The sequence below is a fragment of the Dipodomys ordii genome, unplaced genomic scaffold, assembly GCF_000151885.1.
Source record: "Dipodomys ordii isolate 6190 unplaced genomic scaffold, Dord_2.0 Scaffold6, whole genome shotgun sequence".
NCBI lineage: Eukaryota > Metazoa > Chordata > Mammalia > Rodentia > Heteromyidae > Dipodomys > Dipodomys ordii.
Window position 1 is genome coordinate 856,024 of NW_012267222.1, and position 13,578 is coordinate 869,601.

At 62.3% G+C, this 13,578-nt stretch overlaps 1 protein-coding gene across 1 annotated transcript; it reads right to left on the bottom strand.

Annotated features, from left to right (window-relative positions):
- Positions 1 to 1,208: 1,208 nt before the first annotated feature.
- Positions 1,209 to 12,423, bottom strand: Pank4 (pantothenate kinase 4). Its single transcript, XM_013031503.1, has 19 exons — positions 12,408 to 12,423; positions 12,045 to 12,127; positions 11,381 to 11,595; positions 10,902 to 11,085; positions 10,543 to 10,635; positions 10,081 to 10,234; positions 9,618 to 9,799; positions 9,070 to 9,151; positions 8,726 to 8,826; positions 6,249 to 6,404; positions 5,049 to 5,161; positions 4,850 to 4,937; positions 4,189 to 4,340; positions 3,552 to 3,607; positions 3,319 to 3,368; positions 2,720 to 2,824; positions 2,172 to 2,272; positions 2,001 to 2,069; positions 1,209 to 1,565 (listed from the first exon to the last, which is right to left on the bottom strand). Exons 1-19 carry the CDS (start codon positions 12,421 to 12,423, stop codon positions 1,352 to 1,354), a joined length of 2,214 nt encoding a protein of 737 aa, XP_012886957.1. The 3' UTR covers positions 1,209 to 1,351.
- Positions 12,424 to 13,578: the final 1,155 nt, after the last annotated feature.

Below are 13,578 nucleotides of genomic sequence, written 5' to 3' on the forward strand. Positions count from 1 at the left end.
GGTGCCCAGAGCTGGGGAGGAACACCCAGCCATTGGGTCCGAGCTCTGACAGCCAGCTTGACTAGGAAGACCTGTGAGGGCAGGGCCAGGATGCAGGGCGGGGACAGGTGCCGGCCCAGGACCTTGGTCTGTTCAGGGCACAAGGCGGAAACCAGCCCACGAGTTCCAGACGGGAAGGTGGCAAGCCTGACGGCCACAGGGCCTTGGCCCATGCCGGGTCCTCTGCACAGCAAGGCATCTGAGGTGGTGCAGGGCAGGCTCTGTGGGGGGCCTGTGTGCAGAGTCCGAGGGGCGCACCGCCCCACCTCCTCCTGCGGGCACAGCCTGGGCAGTGGGAGCCCTAAGTGCCAGGACTCCTGGTGGACTTGCACCCGCTGGGAGGCCAGGGAGCTGCTCTAAACCTGGGAGGGGCAGGTGAGGACAGGGCTGGCCCACGGGTGGTTGGGAGCAGCTGGTCGAGAAGGCTGCAGAGGGGGCCAGAAGGTTTCCCTACTGTAGCCTGGGAGCAGACTCAAGCCCTGGGCTGGAAGAAGGGGGGGGGAGCTGGGCGATGGCTGCCTGGCATGCCTGATTGGCCCATGGAAGGGTGAGCGCTCTGGACGGACCCAGGACTACTTGCACAGGCCCGGGGCCAGCAACAGGCATCGTGGTGTGGGCGGGGGGAGCAGCCACTGCTGTGCAGGGCAGGCCGGGCATCACTGGTCTGGTGGCCTTGCTGGCCCCTGCATTTCTCTTGATCTGAGGGGCCTGGGGTAAGCAAGCCTCTTCAAGGCCTGTCTGGCAGCCCAGGTTCAGAACCCTGAGCCACCTGGCAGCCCAACTCTCTGTGCCCCCACCCCCCCACACACGGGCAATGGGTCAGCGGAGGACGGAGCCTCATGGCCATGAGGACCCCAGGCTCTGGTTCACCTCCAGGGCCGAGCCCTGGGCTGCAGACCACAGCAGTGGAACCCACACTGGCTGTGCGCTCCGTTGGGCCCCCGAGGGCCTTGGTGCTGTGGCTGGGCAGGCTCTCCAGAACCAGATCCCAGTGTGCGGCAGTGGGTACGGTGCCAGGGCCGGTCAGCCGAGCCTCACGTGACCTGTGCCTCTGACGAGGTCTCACCAGACACACACGCACCTATGTATATGTTTATATATATATATATATATGTATGTATATATATATAAAAGATTATTTAACAGTTAAATACATTCCATCTCGAGTTACTCGGGACAGACGCTGGCCCGACGCGCGCAGGGCTGGCCAGGCGCGCGGGCTGTGGCTCTCAGTCACAGAGTGTGGGCGCGGGGCTTGCCGCGCGTGGTGGAGCGCCCTGGCGAGTGGCGGGGCGCTCTGCGGGCGGGCCCCTCACTGCGCAGGCACCTCGTACTTGAAGATGACGCTGAAGAGCCGGCCGCCCAGGCGCTCGGCCAGCCAGGCGTTCTTCACCACGGCCAGCTTCAGGCTCTCGCAGCGCAGCGCCGCGTGGTAGTTGGTGTGAACCGCTCGGCCCATGCCCTCGATGACCACCAGGTCGGCCCCGCGCTCCCGCACCAGCACGGCCAGCCCCTGGTCCAGGCGGCTTTGAGGGGAAGCAGCAGCATTAGTGAGAGGCGGCATGTGGGAAACTCGTGCGGGTGGCGCTTCTCTAGGCGGCGGTGGCCAGCAGGGACATGGGGGGGGCCTTCTCTAGGAGGCGGTGGCCAGCAGGGACATGGGGGGGGGCCTCCAAGCCCCGCTCGCTGCTATGGGGCCTGTCTGTCAGGTTCAGCTTCCTGGCAGCTGCCTTGACCCCCAAGGCCTGGGTGGGCTGCCTGGGCGCTCCTGTGGTCACCCCAGCTCCTTCCCAGAGAATCCTACATCCTCATCCAGTTGCCAGTCAAGTCCTCCACCTCCGAGCTGGCTGTGAGAGGCACTGAGCGGAGCCCCACAGGTGCCAGCCTCTAGGCCGGGTGGCTTTCCGGGGTCACACACCGCCTCCCCTCGGCCTCCCCGGCCCCGTGGCAGTGCCGGTTACCTGAGGTCGAGGCATGGGGAGCTGGAGCCCGTCTGCACCAGCAGCAGCTTCTCTTCCTGGAGTGCAGAGCTGCGGAGCACAGGGGTCAGTACCGGGAGCCCCCTCGGCGACTCCCACGCCCGCAGGTGGCCCCGCCCCGCCCCCAACAGGCTGCACATGGCCAGCACCTACTGGACAATGGGGTCCATGGCCGCGATGCGCTCGGCCACAATGAGGGACTCGCCATAGGTGACGTCATTCAGGGCAGGGCCGGAGTTGCATGCCAGGATGACCTGCGGGGACGCGGCCTTTAGCTCTGTGGCTCTGGCCTGGCGTGGACCAGCCCCAGTGCGCCCGGCCAGCCCTGGGCAGGTCCCTGATAGCCAGCGGCTGAGGGGCGGGGCTCTCAGCAGCCAGGTTGCTCTGTGGCCTCTGGGAGGGAGCAGAGCCCGGGGCAGTGAGCTCGGTGTGCCCTCGAACTCCTCCCAACTCTGCCCACCCCACGGGACCGGTGACGCCCGTCCCCAGGCCCCAGTGAACGGCTTTCCAGAAGGCTGGGTCAGCCCTAGTCTACAGAGCTCAGGCCCTGGACTGGAGCTGTGCCACCACAGGTCCAGATCCTTACCCAGCCGAGCCCACACCTACCTGCAGTGACAGCCGCAGGGGCCCTCAGCGGGGCTCACCCCACCGAGTGGAGGTGCCCGGGGAAAGGGTCCCGCCCACACAGCCTGCACACTCACCTCCGTGCCTCTAAAGAGTAGCTCCCTGACAAAGGGGAAGACTCCCAAAATGATGTCTATTCCACTGTTATCTGCGAAAATTAAGGCACATTTATGAGGGGGCCCCTGTAAAACAAAACCAGGACGTTCAGTTGGGAACAGGTGCATCCAAGCATTTCACACACCACCACTCCACGCCCCTGCAGGGCCGGGCCGGGGCCCTCGGGTTCCCAGGACACGCAGGCACTGACACGGGCAGCCGCGGGGCCCTATGCTGCTTGTCCCTCTGGGCTGCTAAAAAAAGTCCCAGAGGGCTTTGGTGCAGAGGCCAGCTGACCTGGCTAGTGGTCACTGCGGGCCAAGCAGGGAACAGGGACGTGGTATTTTCTCGGCAGTGTTGGGCCTCACACACGTGCTGGCCAAGCACTCTACTGTGCCTCCCAGCTCAGGGGCAACTTCTGCCATCAGCTCTACGAGACAAGGCTGTGTGCTCTGCCCGCATCCGGGGACATCGGGGCAGTTCCACCCGTCTCCCGTGGACTGATGACCCCCTGCCTGGCCCTGGCCCTGGCATCTGGGCCCATCTCCCCAGGGCAGAGGTGGGAGGCAGCCCCACACACCTTTAGTCTCTGCAGCCACTCGCTGTAGGAATCCACCAGCCAGGGCCGTTCTGTGGAAACAGTACCCCAAATAAATGAGTGCGAGGGTGCCCCTGCTCCGGCGGCTCCTCTCTCCGGGGTGGGACCTCTGATACCCAGGGTCACAGGGAGCCCGGTGCTGAGGGGGCGTGCCCCCACCCCGGCCACTGCCCACGGGCCACCCAGCCACATGCTGAAAATCAGCTTGTGTGTACCTTGTAACTTCCTCTTGGCTTCTTCAAACCCAAACCTGGGGTCAGACTCCAGGACACTATGGAGAAAAGAATGAAGTTACCATTCCCACCGGCCAGCGCCTGCCGTGCCACGCGGCCGAGCTTGGAGGGGAGGAGCCTCTCAGGAAACGGTCCTCCATGTGCGTCTGAAACACCCCCCCGGGACAGGCCTGTGACCCCAGCAGAGGCTGGGGCTGGGGGAGGGCTGCCTCCCTGTGACCAGGAATGCCACTTCTCCAGCACAAACACGGCTTCCTCTGAAGCTGCCCGCCATGAGGAGCCCAGGGGAGGCGCCGAGGCGGCCGACACACAGGCCCTGAGCCACTCTGCACAGCACTTCTCGCGATGGGCGTGAGCCGTCACGGCCCCATGTGTGTGACCGCTGCCAAGGTCCCCGCCAACGTCAAGTCCGTAGCCCGCGCCCTGCTGCGTCCCTCCCTCTCAGGGAGGTGCGCCTGGCCTCAGGCAGGGCCGGAGCAGCACGGACGCCCTGCAGTCCTGTCTGCCGTGCCTGCCGGCCGCTGCAGCCGGGCCGGGCCAGACAGCCTGTCGGGGGACGGACACTCATGTGCTCCGGATGAAAGGAAGGGGCCGGGCCAGGGAGGCCTTGGACACCTACTCAGACACGGCCTTGGCTCCCCAGTCGAAGACGTTGCCAGCCAGGAGTCCCTTCACCAGGGCCAGCTGCCGCTCCTCCCAGCCCAGCGCGTCCAGTGAGCGCGTCACGCTCTGAAAGCACTTCAGTGCCAGGCCGTTTTCTTGCTGCTTCACCTGCAGAGAAGCCAGCCCTCCATGACAGCCAGGTCAAGACCGAGGCTGAGGACCCAAGGGCGCTCGCTGAGGGGACGCACACACAAGGCACCCCTGGGTGGGGCGGGGAGGGGGCCAGGTGCAGGGAGTGGCAGGAGCAGGGGTCCCCCAGGCAGCGGGGCGGAGCAGGCGGGGAGCAGTGAGGCTCCGGCCTGGGTGCAGGCGTCAGAGCGGCCATCTCCTCACAGGGTGCGAGCTGGGCCTGGGCACGCGGTCCCGCCCGGTCCATGGGCTCCCTCCCTCAGACAGGCGGCCGCGCCTCTGGTGGCCCTCACACATCCCCACCCTCCCTGGCCCCCACAGCCACGTGGCTGGGCACAGGATCTGAGGCGGCTGTCCGTGCGGGCCTGGCTAGTGTGGCCGACTGAGCCCTGTGGCCAGTACGAGCTCACGGCCGTGACAGGACCTGAGAGCCCGGTCTCAGGGCTCTGTCCCCACCTGGCCTTCGCTGCCGTGGCTGGCGGGCTCACCTTGGAGTAGGGGTCCGGGAAGCTGAACTCGTTCAGACAGTGCTCCCTGGTGTCCAGCAGGCTGCGCACAGTCAGTGTCCCATAAGCACTGGGGGCGGAACCGGGACAGAGCGGGGCTGAGCGGGGCACCCCCCACCGCGAGGCCAGGGGGAGCCCCACAGAGGTGTACCGGGGTGCTGGCCGGGCACACGGCACTCACAAGGGCTGCTGCCGCAGCGTCTGCAGCTTGCTCCAGTACTTCTGCCGGAACTTCTCCGCCCTCTCCACCGCATCCACAGACTCGGGCTGGCTGGCCACAGCTCGCTTCACCACCTACCACACAGCCGGGCGGTCAGGGGCTCCCAGGCCCGCCGTGGGCACGTTCCCTACAGACCCCCCCGGCAGGACAGCAGGCTCTGTGGAAGCGCTGGTGGCACTGGTGACAAGGCCATCTGCCCAGTGTTTCACTGTGGATGAGGGCCTGTCCTGCGCCATTCTCCCGTGTCTACTGTGCGAGACGGAAGCAGGCTCTCCCCTGCGCCTTCCTGCCAACTGTGAGGTCTGAGGCTCACACGGGAGCTGCTCAAGGGCCAGGGCAGACCAGCAGAAGCAGGAGCTCCTGCCACAGCGCCGGAGCACAGCGGGGCCCACACCTCCAGCCACAGCCGCAGAGCTAGGTCCAGCGTTACCACCAATGTTGGCTAAGGAGAGGTGGGGAAACGTTCCGCCCCATCTCCTGGGGCTCACCCCAAGGCCATGACCTGGGGGTTTGGACAGAGCAGGCTCTGCCCCCAGCAGAGGCGGACGCAGTCGGTGTGAACAGACACCCGGGAAGGGGTGTGTCTGAGGGCAGCGGGTCGTGGTTGGAGGTGGGCCCTAAAGGGCGGTGGGCTGGCTTGAAGGGGGTCTTGGACGCTTCTGCCCCGGCCCTCCCCTGCCTCCCCTCTGTGCTTCCTGGCAACAAATCTTCCTTTTTCTTCCTGCCAGATAGTCCGTCACAGTGCGAAGCCGCTGCATCCTGTTTCCGGAAGCAGAGACACAGTGGGGTGGCCAGGTCCCCCCAGGCCCGCCGGCTGGGCAGGAGGCTCAGCAGAAGCAGGCCGGCGGCTGCCGAGCACAACTTTGTTCGCAGCAGCTGTGGCTTTGAGACGCCCAGCTGCGGGCAGCGGCGGCCTAGAGGAGCGGACTGGCCAGCATCCAGGCCCCCGCCCCACTCCGGCTTGTCTGGGTGCAGCTGGGAGCTGCCTTGTGCCCAAGAGCAGAATCACCCTTCCCGGACTTAAACCCAGCTTGCGTGGCTTTGGAAAACCCCTCCCTGCCCTCCACCTTGTCTTCACCCTGTGACTCCTCAGAGGGCTGGAGCCGGCTGCTTCAGAGCCCTGGGTGCCCACACAGGTTCCCCCTGGGCCCAGACCCTCACCCCATCCAGGGCTTCCTCAAAGCAGGTCAGCCAGTACTTGCGGGCCAGGGCGTCGTCAGTGAGGTCCACGGTGTCGGGCACGTAGGAGGACGGGTCCTGAAGGAGGGGAAGGCTGACCAGGGGCCTCTCCAGGCGGTCCATCTCCAGCAGGTCGAACTGGGAAGGCAAGGAGTAGCAACTGTCTGCTTTCAGAAAGAACTGACCAGGGCTGGGAAGGTGGCTCAGTGTTAGAGTGCTTGCCTCGAATGCATGAGGCCTGGGTTTGATTCCTCAGCACCACGTAAGCAGAAAAAGCCAAAAGTGGGGCTGAGGCTCAAGTGGCAGAGCGCTAGTCTACAGCTGAAGAGCTGAGGGACAGCGCCCAGCCCAGAGTTCAGGCCCCACAACAACAAAAAAGACAGAAAGAACTGACAGCTGTAAGCTTTGCGTTCTCTACAGGAGCAGGTGACAGTCCCCGACCCTCCAGTCGCCTTCCTAGAGCCGCGCGGACACTCCTTGGACTTGTCGTCTGGCCTGGCGGGGGTGGGTCTACGCCTCAAGATTTCTAACCTGTCCCGCCAGCGCGCCACGTCGCTGTCCCTCAGCACCACCCCACTTCCGCAGCACCGGGGACTCCTCAGTGACCCCACTGTCCCCGTGTCCCCTCACGCCCCCTCCTCCTGACCCAGTGTCCCCGTGTCCCCCCGTGTCCCCTCACGCCCCCTCCTCCTGACACGCAGTCTCCTTGAGCTGCCTCTGTCTCGGGCTGCCGTCCCTCAGTCTCATCGGGCAGTGCCCTGGCTCCACATCCATCCTTCCACAAAGGGCTGCCAGACTGCCCAGCACATACCGGCCCTCAGCTCACTTAGCTACATCCGTGGCCATCTGTACGCCCCGGTCACTGGCAGCGAGCACGTGAGCATGTCAGAAATGAGCACCGCACTGGAGTGCAGTATCCTGGTCCAGAGGAACCATCAAAGGCACACAGCCTGGCGCCGGCGGCTCACGCCTGTCATCCTAGCTACTGAGGAGGCTGAGATCTGAGGATCACAGTTCAAAGCCAGCTAGGGCAGAAAAGTCCATGAGACTCTTATCTCCAATTAACCACTAGAAAACCGGAAGTGGCGCTGGGGCTCAAGTGGTAGAGCGTTTGCCTTGAGCTGAAGAGCTGAGGGACATTGCCCAGGCCCAGAGCTCAAGCCTCATGACCCCCCCCCACACACACACAAAGGGACACAGCCCAGCCCAAAGTGACCTCCACCAGGGACAACCTTGCCTGGCCCTTGGCAACTATCAGGGACATCATACACCTGGACCCGGGCTCCCCTTTGCCAGGGTGTGTGGGCCTGCACTGAGGGGCAGAGCAGGGCCGCCTGGACAGTGAGACCACAAGGATGAGCCACCTGCCCCCAGATGGCAGGGAATGTACCAACTGGGGAAAGGGGTGCAGAGGTTGCCACCGGTTTCCTAGCTTTCCTCCTGCTTGGCACAAGTGGTCTTCAGTGCCACCCAGTCTTCCTGGCAAAAGGAAGCTTCAAGAAACTTTGGTTCTGGCTCTTCTGGAAGCAACCACCCCAAAAACGTCAGACATGTGCCCATCTGTCAGCAGGACACATCTGTCAGCAGCCCAAGAGCAGGAGATCTACCGGGCTCCGGGCACTCCTGGGAAGTCCTTGCGCCCACCTTGCTTACTTCGGGGCAGGCATCGCAGCTGCACTCCATGAATGAGGCGCTCGGGCAGAGACACTGAGCAGTCTCCACCTGCACCCGGCCCAGAAAGGATATATGTGCAACATGCACGGGCCGCCCGAGCGCCAGGAGGTCTGCCCTCACCCCTAAAGGAAGCTGCTCAACAAGAGAAGAAGTGCCACAGCCTCATCCTGGGGTGATGTGGACCTCTGCATCCTGAGATAGCCTTGGACCTGCGTGTCCTGGGATAGCCTTGGACCTGTGTGTCCTGGGATAGCCTTGGACCTGTGCTTGTCCTGGGATGGCCTTGGACCTGTGTGTCCTGGGATAGCCTAGGATCTGTGTGTCCTGGGATAGCCTTGGACCTGTGTGTCCTGGGATGGCCTAGGATCTGTGTGTCCTGGGATAGCCTTGGACCTGTGTATCCTGGGATAGCCTGGGACCTATGTGTGCTGTTCGGCCACCCTGGCCTTTACAAGGCCTGTCCAATGTGTACAGGGAGTACAGAAGTCATGTGCCAACCCCAGCACATCACCAGGGAAGCTCAGAGCCTGTGGGGTGACAAGCCCTGCCAAGCAGGTGCCTGGCTGGCGGGGGCCGAGGAGCCCCAGCAGGCCTCACACAGGTGCACCGTGCCCGGCTCGCCTCCCGCCAGAGCACACGCCCAGACACAAAGGGCCTGAAGTACAGGACGGAACACGGACCGAGGGCAGGGGCCCAGCGCTGTGCAGTGCTGGGAGCCCGGCGCCCCCCGGGTGCAGCCACACCGGCGCGTGGTCGCGGCCGCAGGGCCGGCAGTGGCTACTCACCGTGCCGCTCCTCGTCCGCTGCGCCAGGCAGAGTTCGGGCGCCGTGCTCATCAGCCCGGAGCTGCCTGCATAGTTCTCACCCCAGCTGTACTGGTTAGGATCTGGAAAAACGAGAAGCCGTCACCGTGTCAGCCTGGCCCTTGATTCAAAAGGGGAAAGTGGGGGAGGAAAAGGGATAAAATCACTTATTAAATACTAGAAATACCCATTCTTGAGGCTTGCTGAGGCCTGCCGCTCCCCCCCCCCCGGCCCGGCTCCCCGGCCAGCCGCGAGCGCAGGCCCAGCCTGTGTGACTGCCACCGCTCAGAGGCGCATGTGCGCGCGCGCGGCCACGCTCTACTTACTGTCCTGCTCGGCTCCTTTTAAAAACGCCCCGATGGCACCCAGGTAGCCCTCGTGTCTCAGGAACAGCGCCTGAACTTCTCCCTGCCACAGCCAAGCCCACAGGCGGCGGTCAGTGTCCGGTCAGCACTGTTCTACACCAACCGCACCCGAGGCCCCAACTTCTGCTCGCAACTTCACGCCACCCGGGGACCGGAGGACCCAAGTGCCAGGGAGCAGCCCGCGGTCTCCGGGACGCAAGGGTGGTCCTGTGCGGAGACAGTGTCCTCCAGGAAGCCGCCCCACCGGCCGCCCTGGGCGGGCTCCCGCCAGCCACCACGTCCTGGGGTGTCTGCACAGCAGTCTCACACTGCTGAACGGCAGAAGGCCTCCAACTGGCGGGAGGGCGGGGCCAGGCCGGGTGGGCGGGTCTGTCCGGGCCCCGGGGAGCCCAGCTGCAAGGGGTGGCGAATGTGGCCCCATCCCGGCGCCTCCAGTGTCTCCATGCCCTGTGGCCAGCTACAGCCCTGGTCAGCACACCGATCCTTCTGGATAGTCAGTGGGTGGTCACCTTGGAGAAGAAGTTGATGCTGTAGGTGATGGTGCGCATGGTCACAGGGTGGCCGCGGATGAAGAAGCCCCCGAAGTACACCCTGTCCAAGCCGTGGAGCGTGGCGTAGAGGCAGGCGAGCTGCCCGATGTCGTTGCTGATCATGTGCAGCAGGCTCTTGGCCATGTCCTCTTTGGAGAACTCTGAGGGGCAGGAAAGCAGAGCGGGGCATAAGGGGGCGATGTCGGACAGGTCATGTGCGTGTGACACGGGACCGGGCTCTGCTGCACCAGGCTTTGTTTTCAAGGAGGAAAATCCCACCCAGCCCACTTCTCCTGACTCGCACTTCCTTGGAAACAAAGGCGAGTGGAACGTGTTAATGTTCCGGGAGTGCTGGCCAGGCCTGCAGCAAGCAGGAGCCGTGGGCGCGGGCGGCTCTGCAAGCCCAGTCTCTCCACCCTGGTGGCAGCGGCCAGGCAGGTACCTCTGTCAGCCGTGGCCGACTTCCCAAAGCTGCTGGCGATGAGGTTGCCACTCAGCCCCAGGGTCTGGTGGGCGCCGCCATAGATGTCCTGCACCAGCATGTCCACGTTGGCGTGCTGGCCTTTGGAGGCCAGGTGCAGCAGCTCATCAAACTTCTGCAGGGGCAAAGCGGGTGGTGACGGGCCCCGCAGCTGGCGGGGTCCACACTACCCTGGAAACCAACTTGCTAAAGGGACACAAAAAGCTCCCCTTAGCACCCCGGATCAGAGGCAAAGGAAAATCGGAGGCCACAGACCACCTCACTGGTTCTGCTCTGGCAATCTACACCGCCCCCCAAACCCTCCAGCTCAGCTGGAGAGTCCGGAGCCCATACGGTGTCAGGATGACAGGCCCTTTACAGCCTTCCAGCCACAGACCTTCCTGCAAAGGGGCAGGAAGCGGAGGTCTCCACAGGCCAGCATACCTTTGTTTTGGTGAGCAGAGCCCCGAGGCCCCAGAAGGTGCCGCCTCCGATGGAGCTCCCGCCAACCCATTCAAACCGGTCCTCTGTCTCCACCTGGGACAGAGCGAGGGTGGACAAGTCAGCCACAGAGGCCGCCGCGGCCAGGGCTGCTCCCGTCCACTCCCGAGAGCGGCTACAGGGGTGTGGCCACAACACCGGCAGCAGGCCTGCTCACCCCTCTGCCATCGGCTCCGTGAGCCTGGGCACCGCCTCTGTGACACATGTCAGGTTTGGCCCTGTGCCCAGCACTGGCTCCAACATAGGGGACAACGAGTGGCCACTGAGTCACTGGCTCAGAGTTCTGAGAAGTTGAGACCCACCTTCACGATGGAGACTCCAGAGCCAATGTTGACCAGAAGGTACGGGAAGATGTTGGGGTGATTTGTCTGGAACCGGAACTCGGGGTTGGAGTCTTTCTGATACATGAAGGCCTCGTGTGGGATGTTCTTCAACACGAAGTTGCAGCCCTTTATCAAGCAGGTCATCACGTCTTCCTTGTCCACTCTGGAAAGAAAGAGCCGGGACGTAGAGCAGTCCCAGCCCAGAGGGGACTAACTGTGGTGTGCTTGCCAGGCCATGGCACAGAGCTGCTCGGCTGTGCCCCGAGCTCCAACCGGGAGACGCTGCCAAGCTTCAGCTTCTCAGTCTGACAGATCTGCCTTCCAGCGGCCACGCCAGGGCAGCGCCCACGCGTAAAGGCAGGAACTGCAGCAGGGAGCCCAGCTGCCCAGGGCCCCACCACACCCGTCGGAGCCACCAGCGGGCTGGGGCTCTTCTCCTGGGACCCCTCCCCACTTACTTGAGCTGCAGCTTCTCCTCAATGAGGTCCTTGAACTTGTATGCTCCTCCCCCTGTTGCCTGGATGACCTTGGTCTCGGTGTTGACCAGGTGGTCTTTGATGAAGTCCAGGCAGGCTTCGATGTAGGTGTTCTCAAACTTGATGAAATGCAGACGAGCTGTCACCTCTTCCTGAACCGAGATCTCATAGGGGGGCTCATGGTCTGGTTCTGTGTCCTGGAATTCAGCGACAGGGGGTTCTGAGCACAGTGCTGCCATCTGCCCCAGGTGCCACAGCTCATCAATCACAAAGCATGCAGGTGGGGCCTAAGGCAGAGTCCTAGGAGAGGAGGGAGGGACCCAGGATACCCCAGGGCCTCCGGGAAGCCTCTGCGGGAAAGACCTGCCCTAAGGAGCAGGAACTGGGGTGCTCCCACAGAGGGTTAGAGTGGAGACGCAGTGAGGACTCAGGGATGGGTAGCAATATCACAATTTCCAGGAGGCCTTAACTCCATGTCCTGAATGGCACGCAAGAAAAATTTCTCTTCTTTTTCCATTTCCCCCTACTTCAACTTGTTATATTAAAATAAAATCCTTGCTAGAGCTTTAAAAGTAAAGAAAAGAAAAGAAACTTCCAGAACAGCCAAGCTGACGTATGTGGGCAGCAGAGAGGCATGGAGGCTCACCTTCCCTGAGTGGTCGAAAGACCGCACCTTGGCCACTTTGTGCTGCACCGTTGAATAGTACGCCAGCTTGGTCAAGGACCCACCTACAAGAGGAAGACAGACCGCGCAGAAATCAGAACCAAGATGGAGGAGCCTGGACACTGTCCTCCTCAAGCTCTCTGGGAACGCCAGGGCTGTAGGAACAGCCTCCCCCGGGGGGCTGGGACCTCCATGGACAAGACATTCGGTGCCATGTGAACTGAAAACCCGACTGGTACCAGACAGAGGACGGGGAAAGGGAACCACCGAGAACAGCGATCCCAGTAGTGTGCGGTCTCTGACGAAGAACTCAAAGACTCCTTTCTGTACACTCTGATCACTAACAGAGGAACAGTGCCATCCGGCATCCGGTGCACTCGACTGTCATTTAAGAAAATTCCATTTCACATTCTGATCTTGATAGTGGCCCAAGGAAATGAGTGGATGCACCCAGGTTTTCACTTGAACAAGCTGGCTTCCCGTCGGCATAAGGAAAACACACCACATCTCCTCATGGCTGGTGGGTGGTTTTCAATATCGAAGGCAGGGACCAGGGCCAGAAAGAACCTCCCGGCTCTTGGGTGCTCGAGTTCAAGTTAGCCCAAGCCCCACAAATGTCCAAAGGACATCAGACAGAGGCTTCCAGGCACCAGCCTCTCAATGTCACAGGGGCCCCATGGCCCCTGGGGTATTGCACCTAAGTGGATGCTGAGCTCCCAGAAAAGCAAGAAGCCTTTGTTCACCTTAGACACACTTCAGAGAAGAGAGTCCCAAAAAGGCACTGCCAAAGACAAGCCACAGCTTGTCGACCCTCCTGAGCAAAGAAAAGGTACAACTGTGTTCAAGGGTTTGAAGGCCCTCGACCAACAAGCAGGAGAAAAAACAGAAAGCTCAGCAATACAGAATGACTTCTATAAACGGCTTTTCCTACAGGGCCAGCCAGGATCGTGGTAAGGAAAGAACCCTCTCACCAGGCAAGTGAGAAGGCTACAGTTATTTCTAAATGGTTGCACTGTGCGGAGGTATCACAGGAATATGTGAGAGCAAATACTCGGGTCTGCACACAGATGTGGAAACACCAAAGGTATCCGAAGGCCAAAGTCCTCCTAGTTAGCAAGTTAAAGCCCTCTTCTGAGTGCCAGGGCTGCCAGTCCTGCCTGGTCAGGCTGTGGACCAGCCCATGTCCCGTTAGTGAACATGTCACAGACTTAAGCTCATTCCCTGGCTGTCCTAAGCCCCTGAGCTCTCCTCCCCACCCCCATCCTGGCCCGGCCCCAGAGCAATGCCAAACGCTTCCTGTCCAATCCTCAATCGCTCCCACACACACGCACGCACACACACACACACACACACACACACACACACACACACACTGCACAGGCATAAAGATGGGTTTTAGGAGGCTCCAGAATTACTACAAAGTCCCAAGTCCCAGAAGCTGTGTTTTTGGTGTTAAATTTAACCCACACACCAAATAGGACACCCTGGCATGTGCCTGCATGCACAGTGCTCTGCC

Coding starts and splice junctions, on each gene's coding strand:
- Pank4 (XM_013031503.1), bottom strand. Junction 3,369..3,551: donor AGCCAAGAGGAAGTTACAAG/GTACACACAAGC, acceptor CTGTTTCCACAG/AACGGCCCTGGCTGGTGGAT. Junction 2,273..2,719: donor TACTCTTTAGAGGCACGGAG/GTGAGTGTGCAG, acceptor GCGTCCCCGCAG/GTCATCCTGGCATGCAACTC.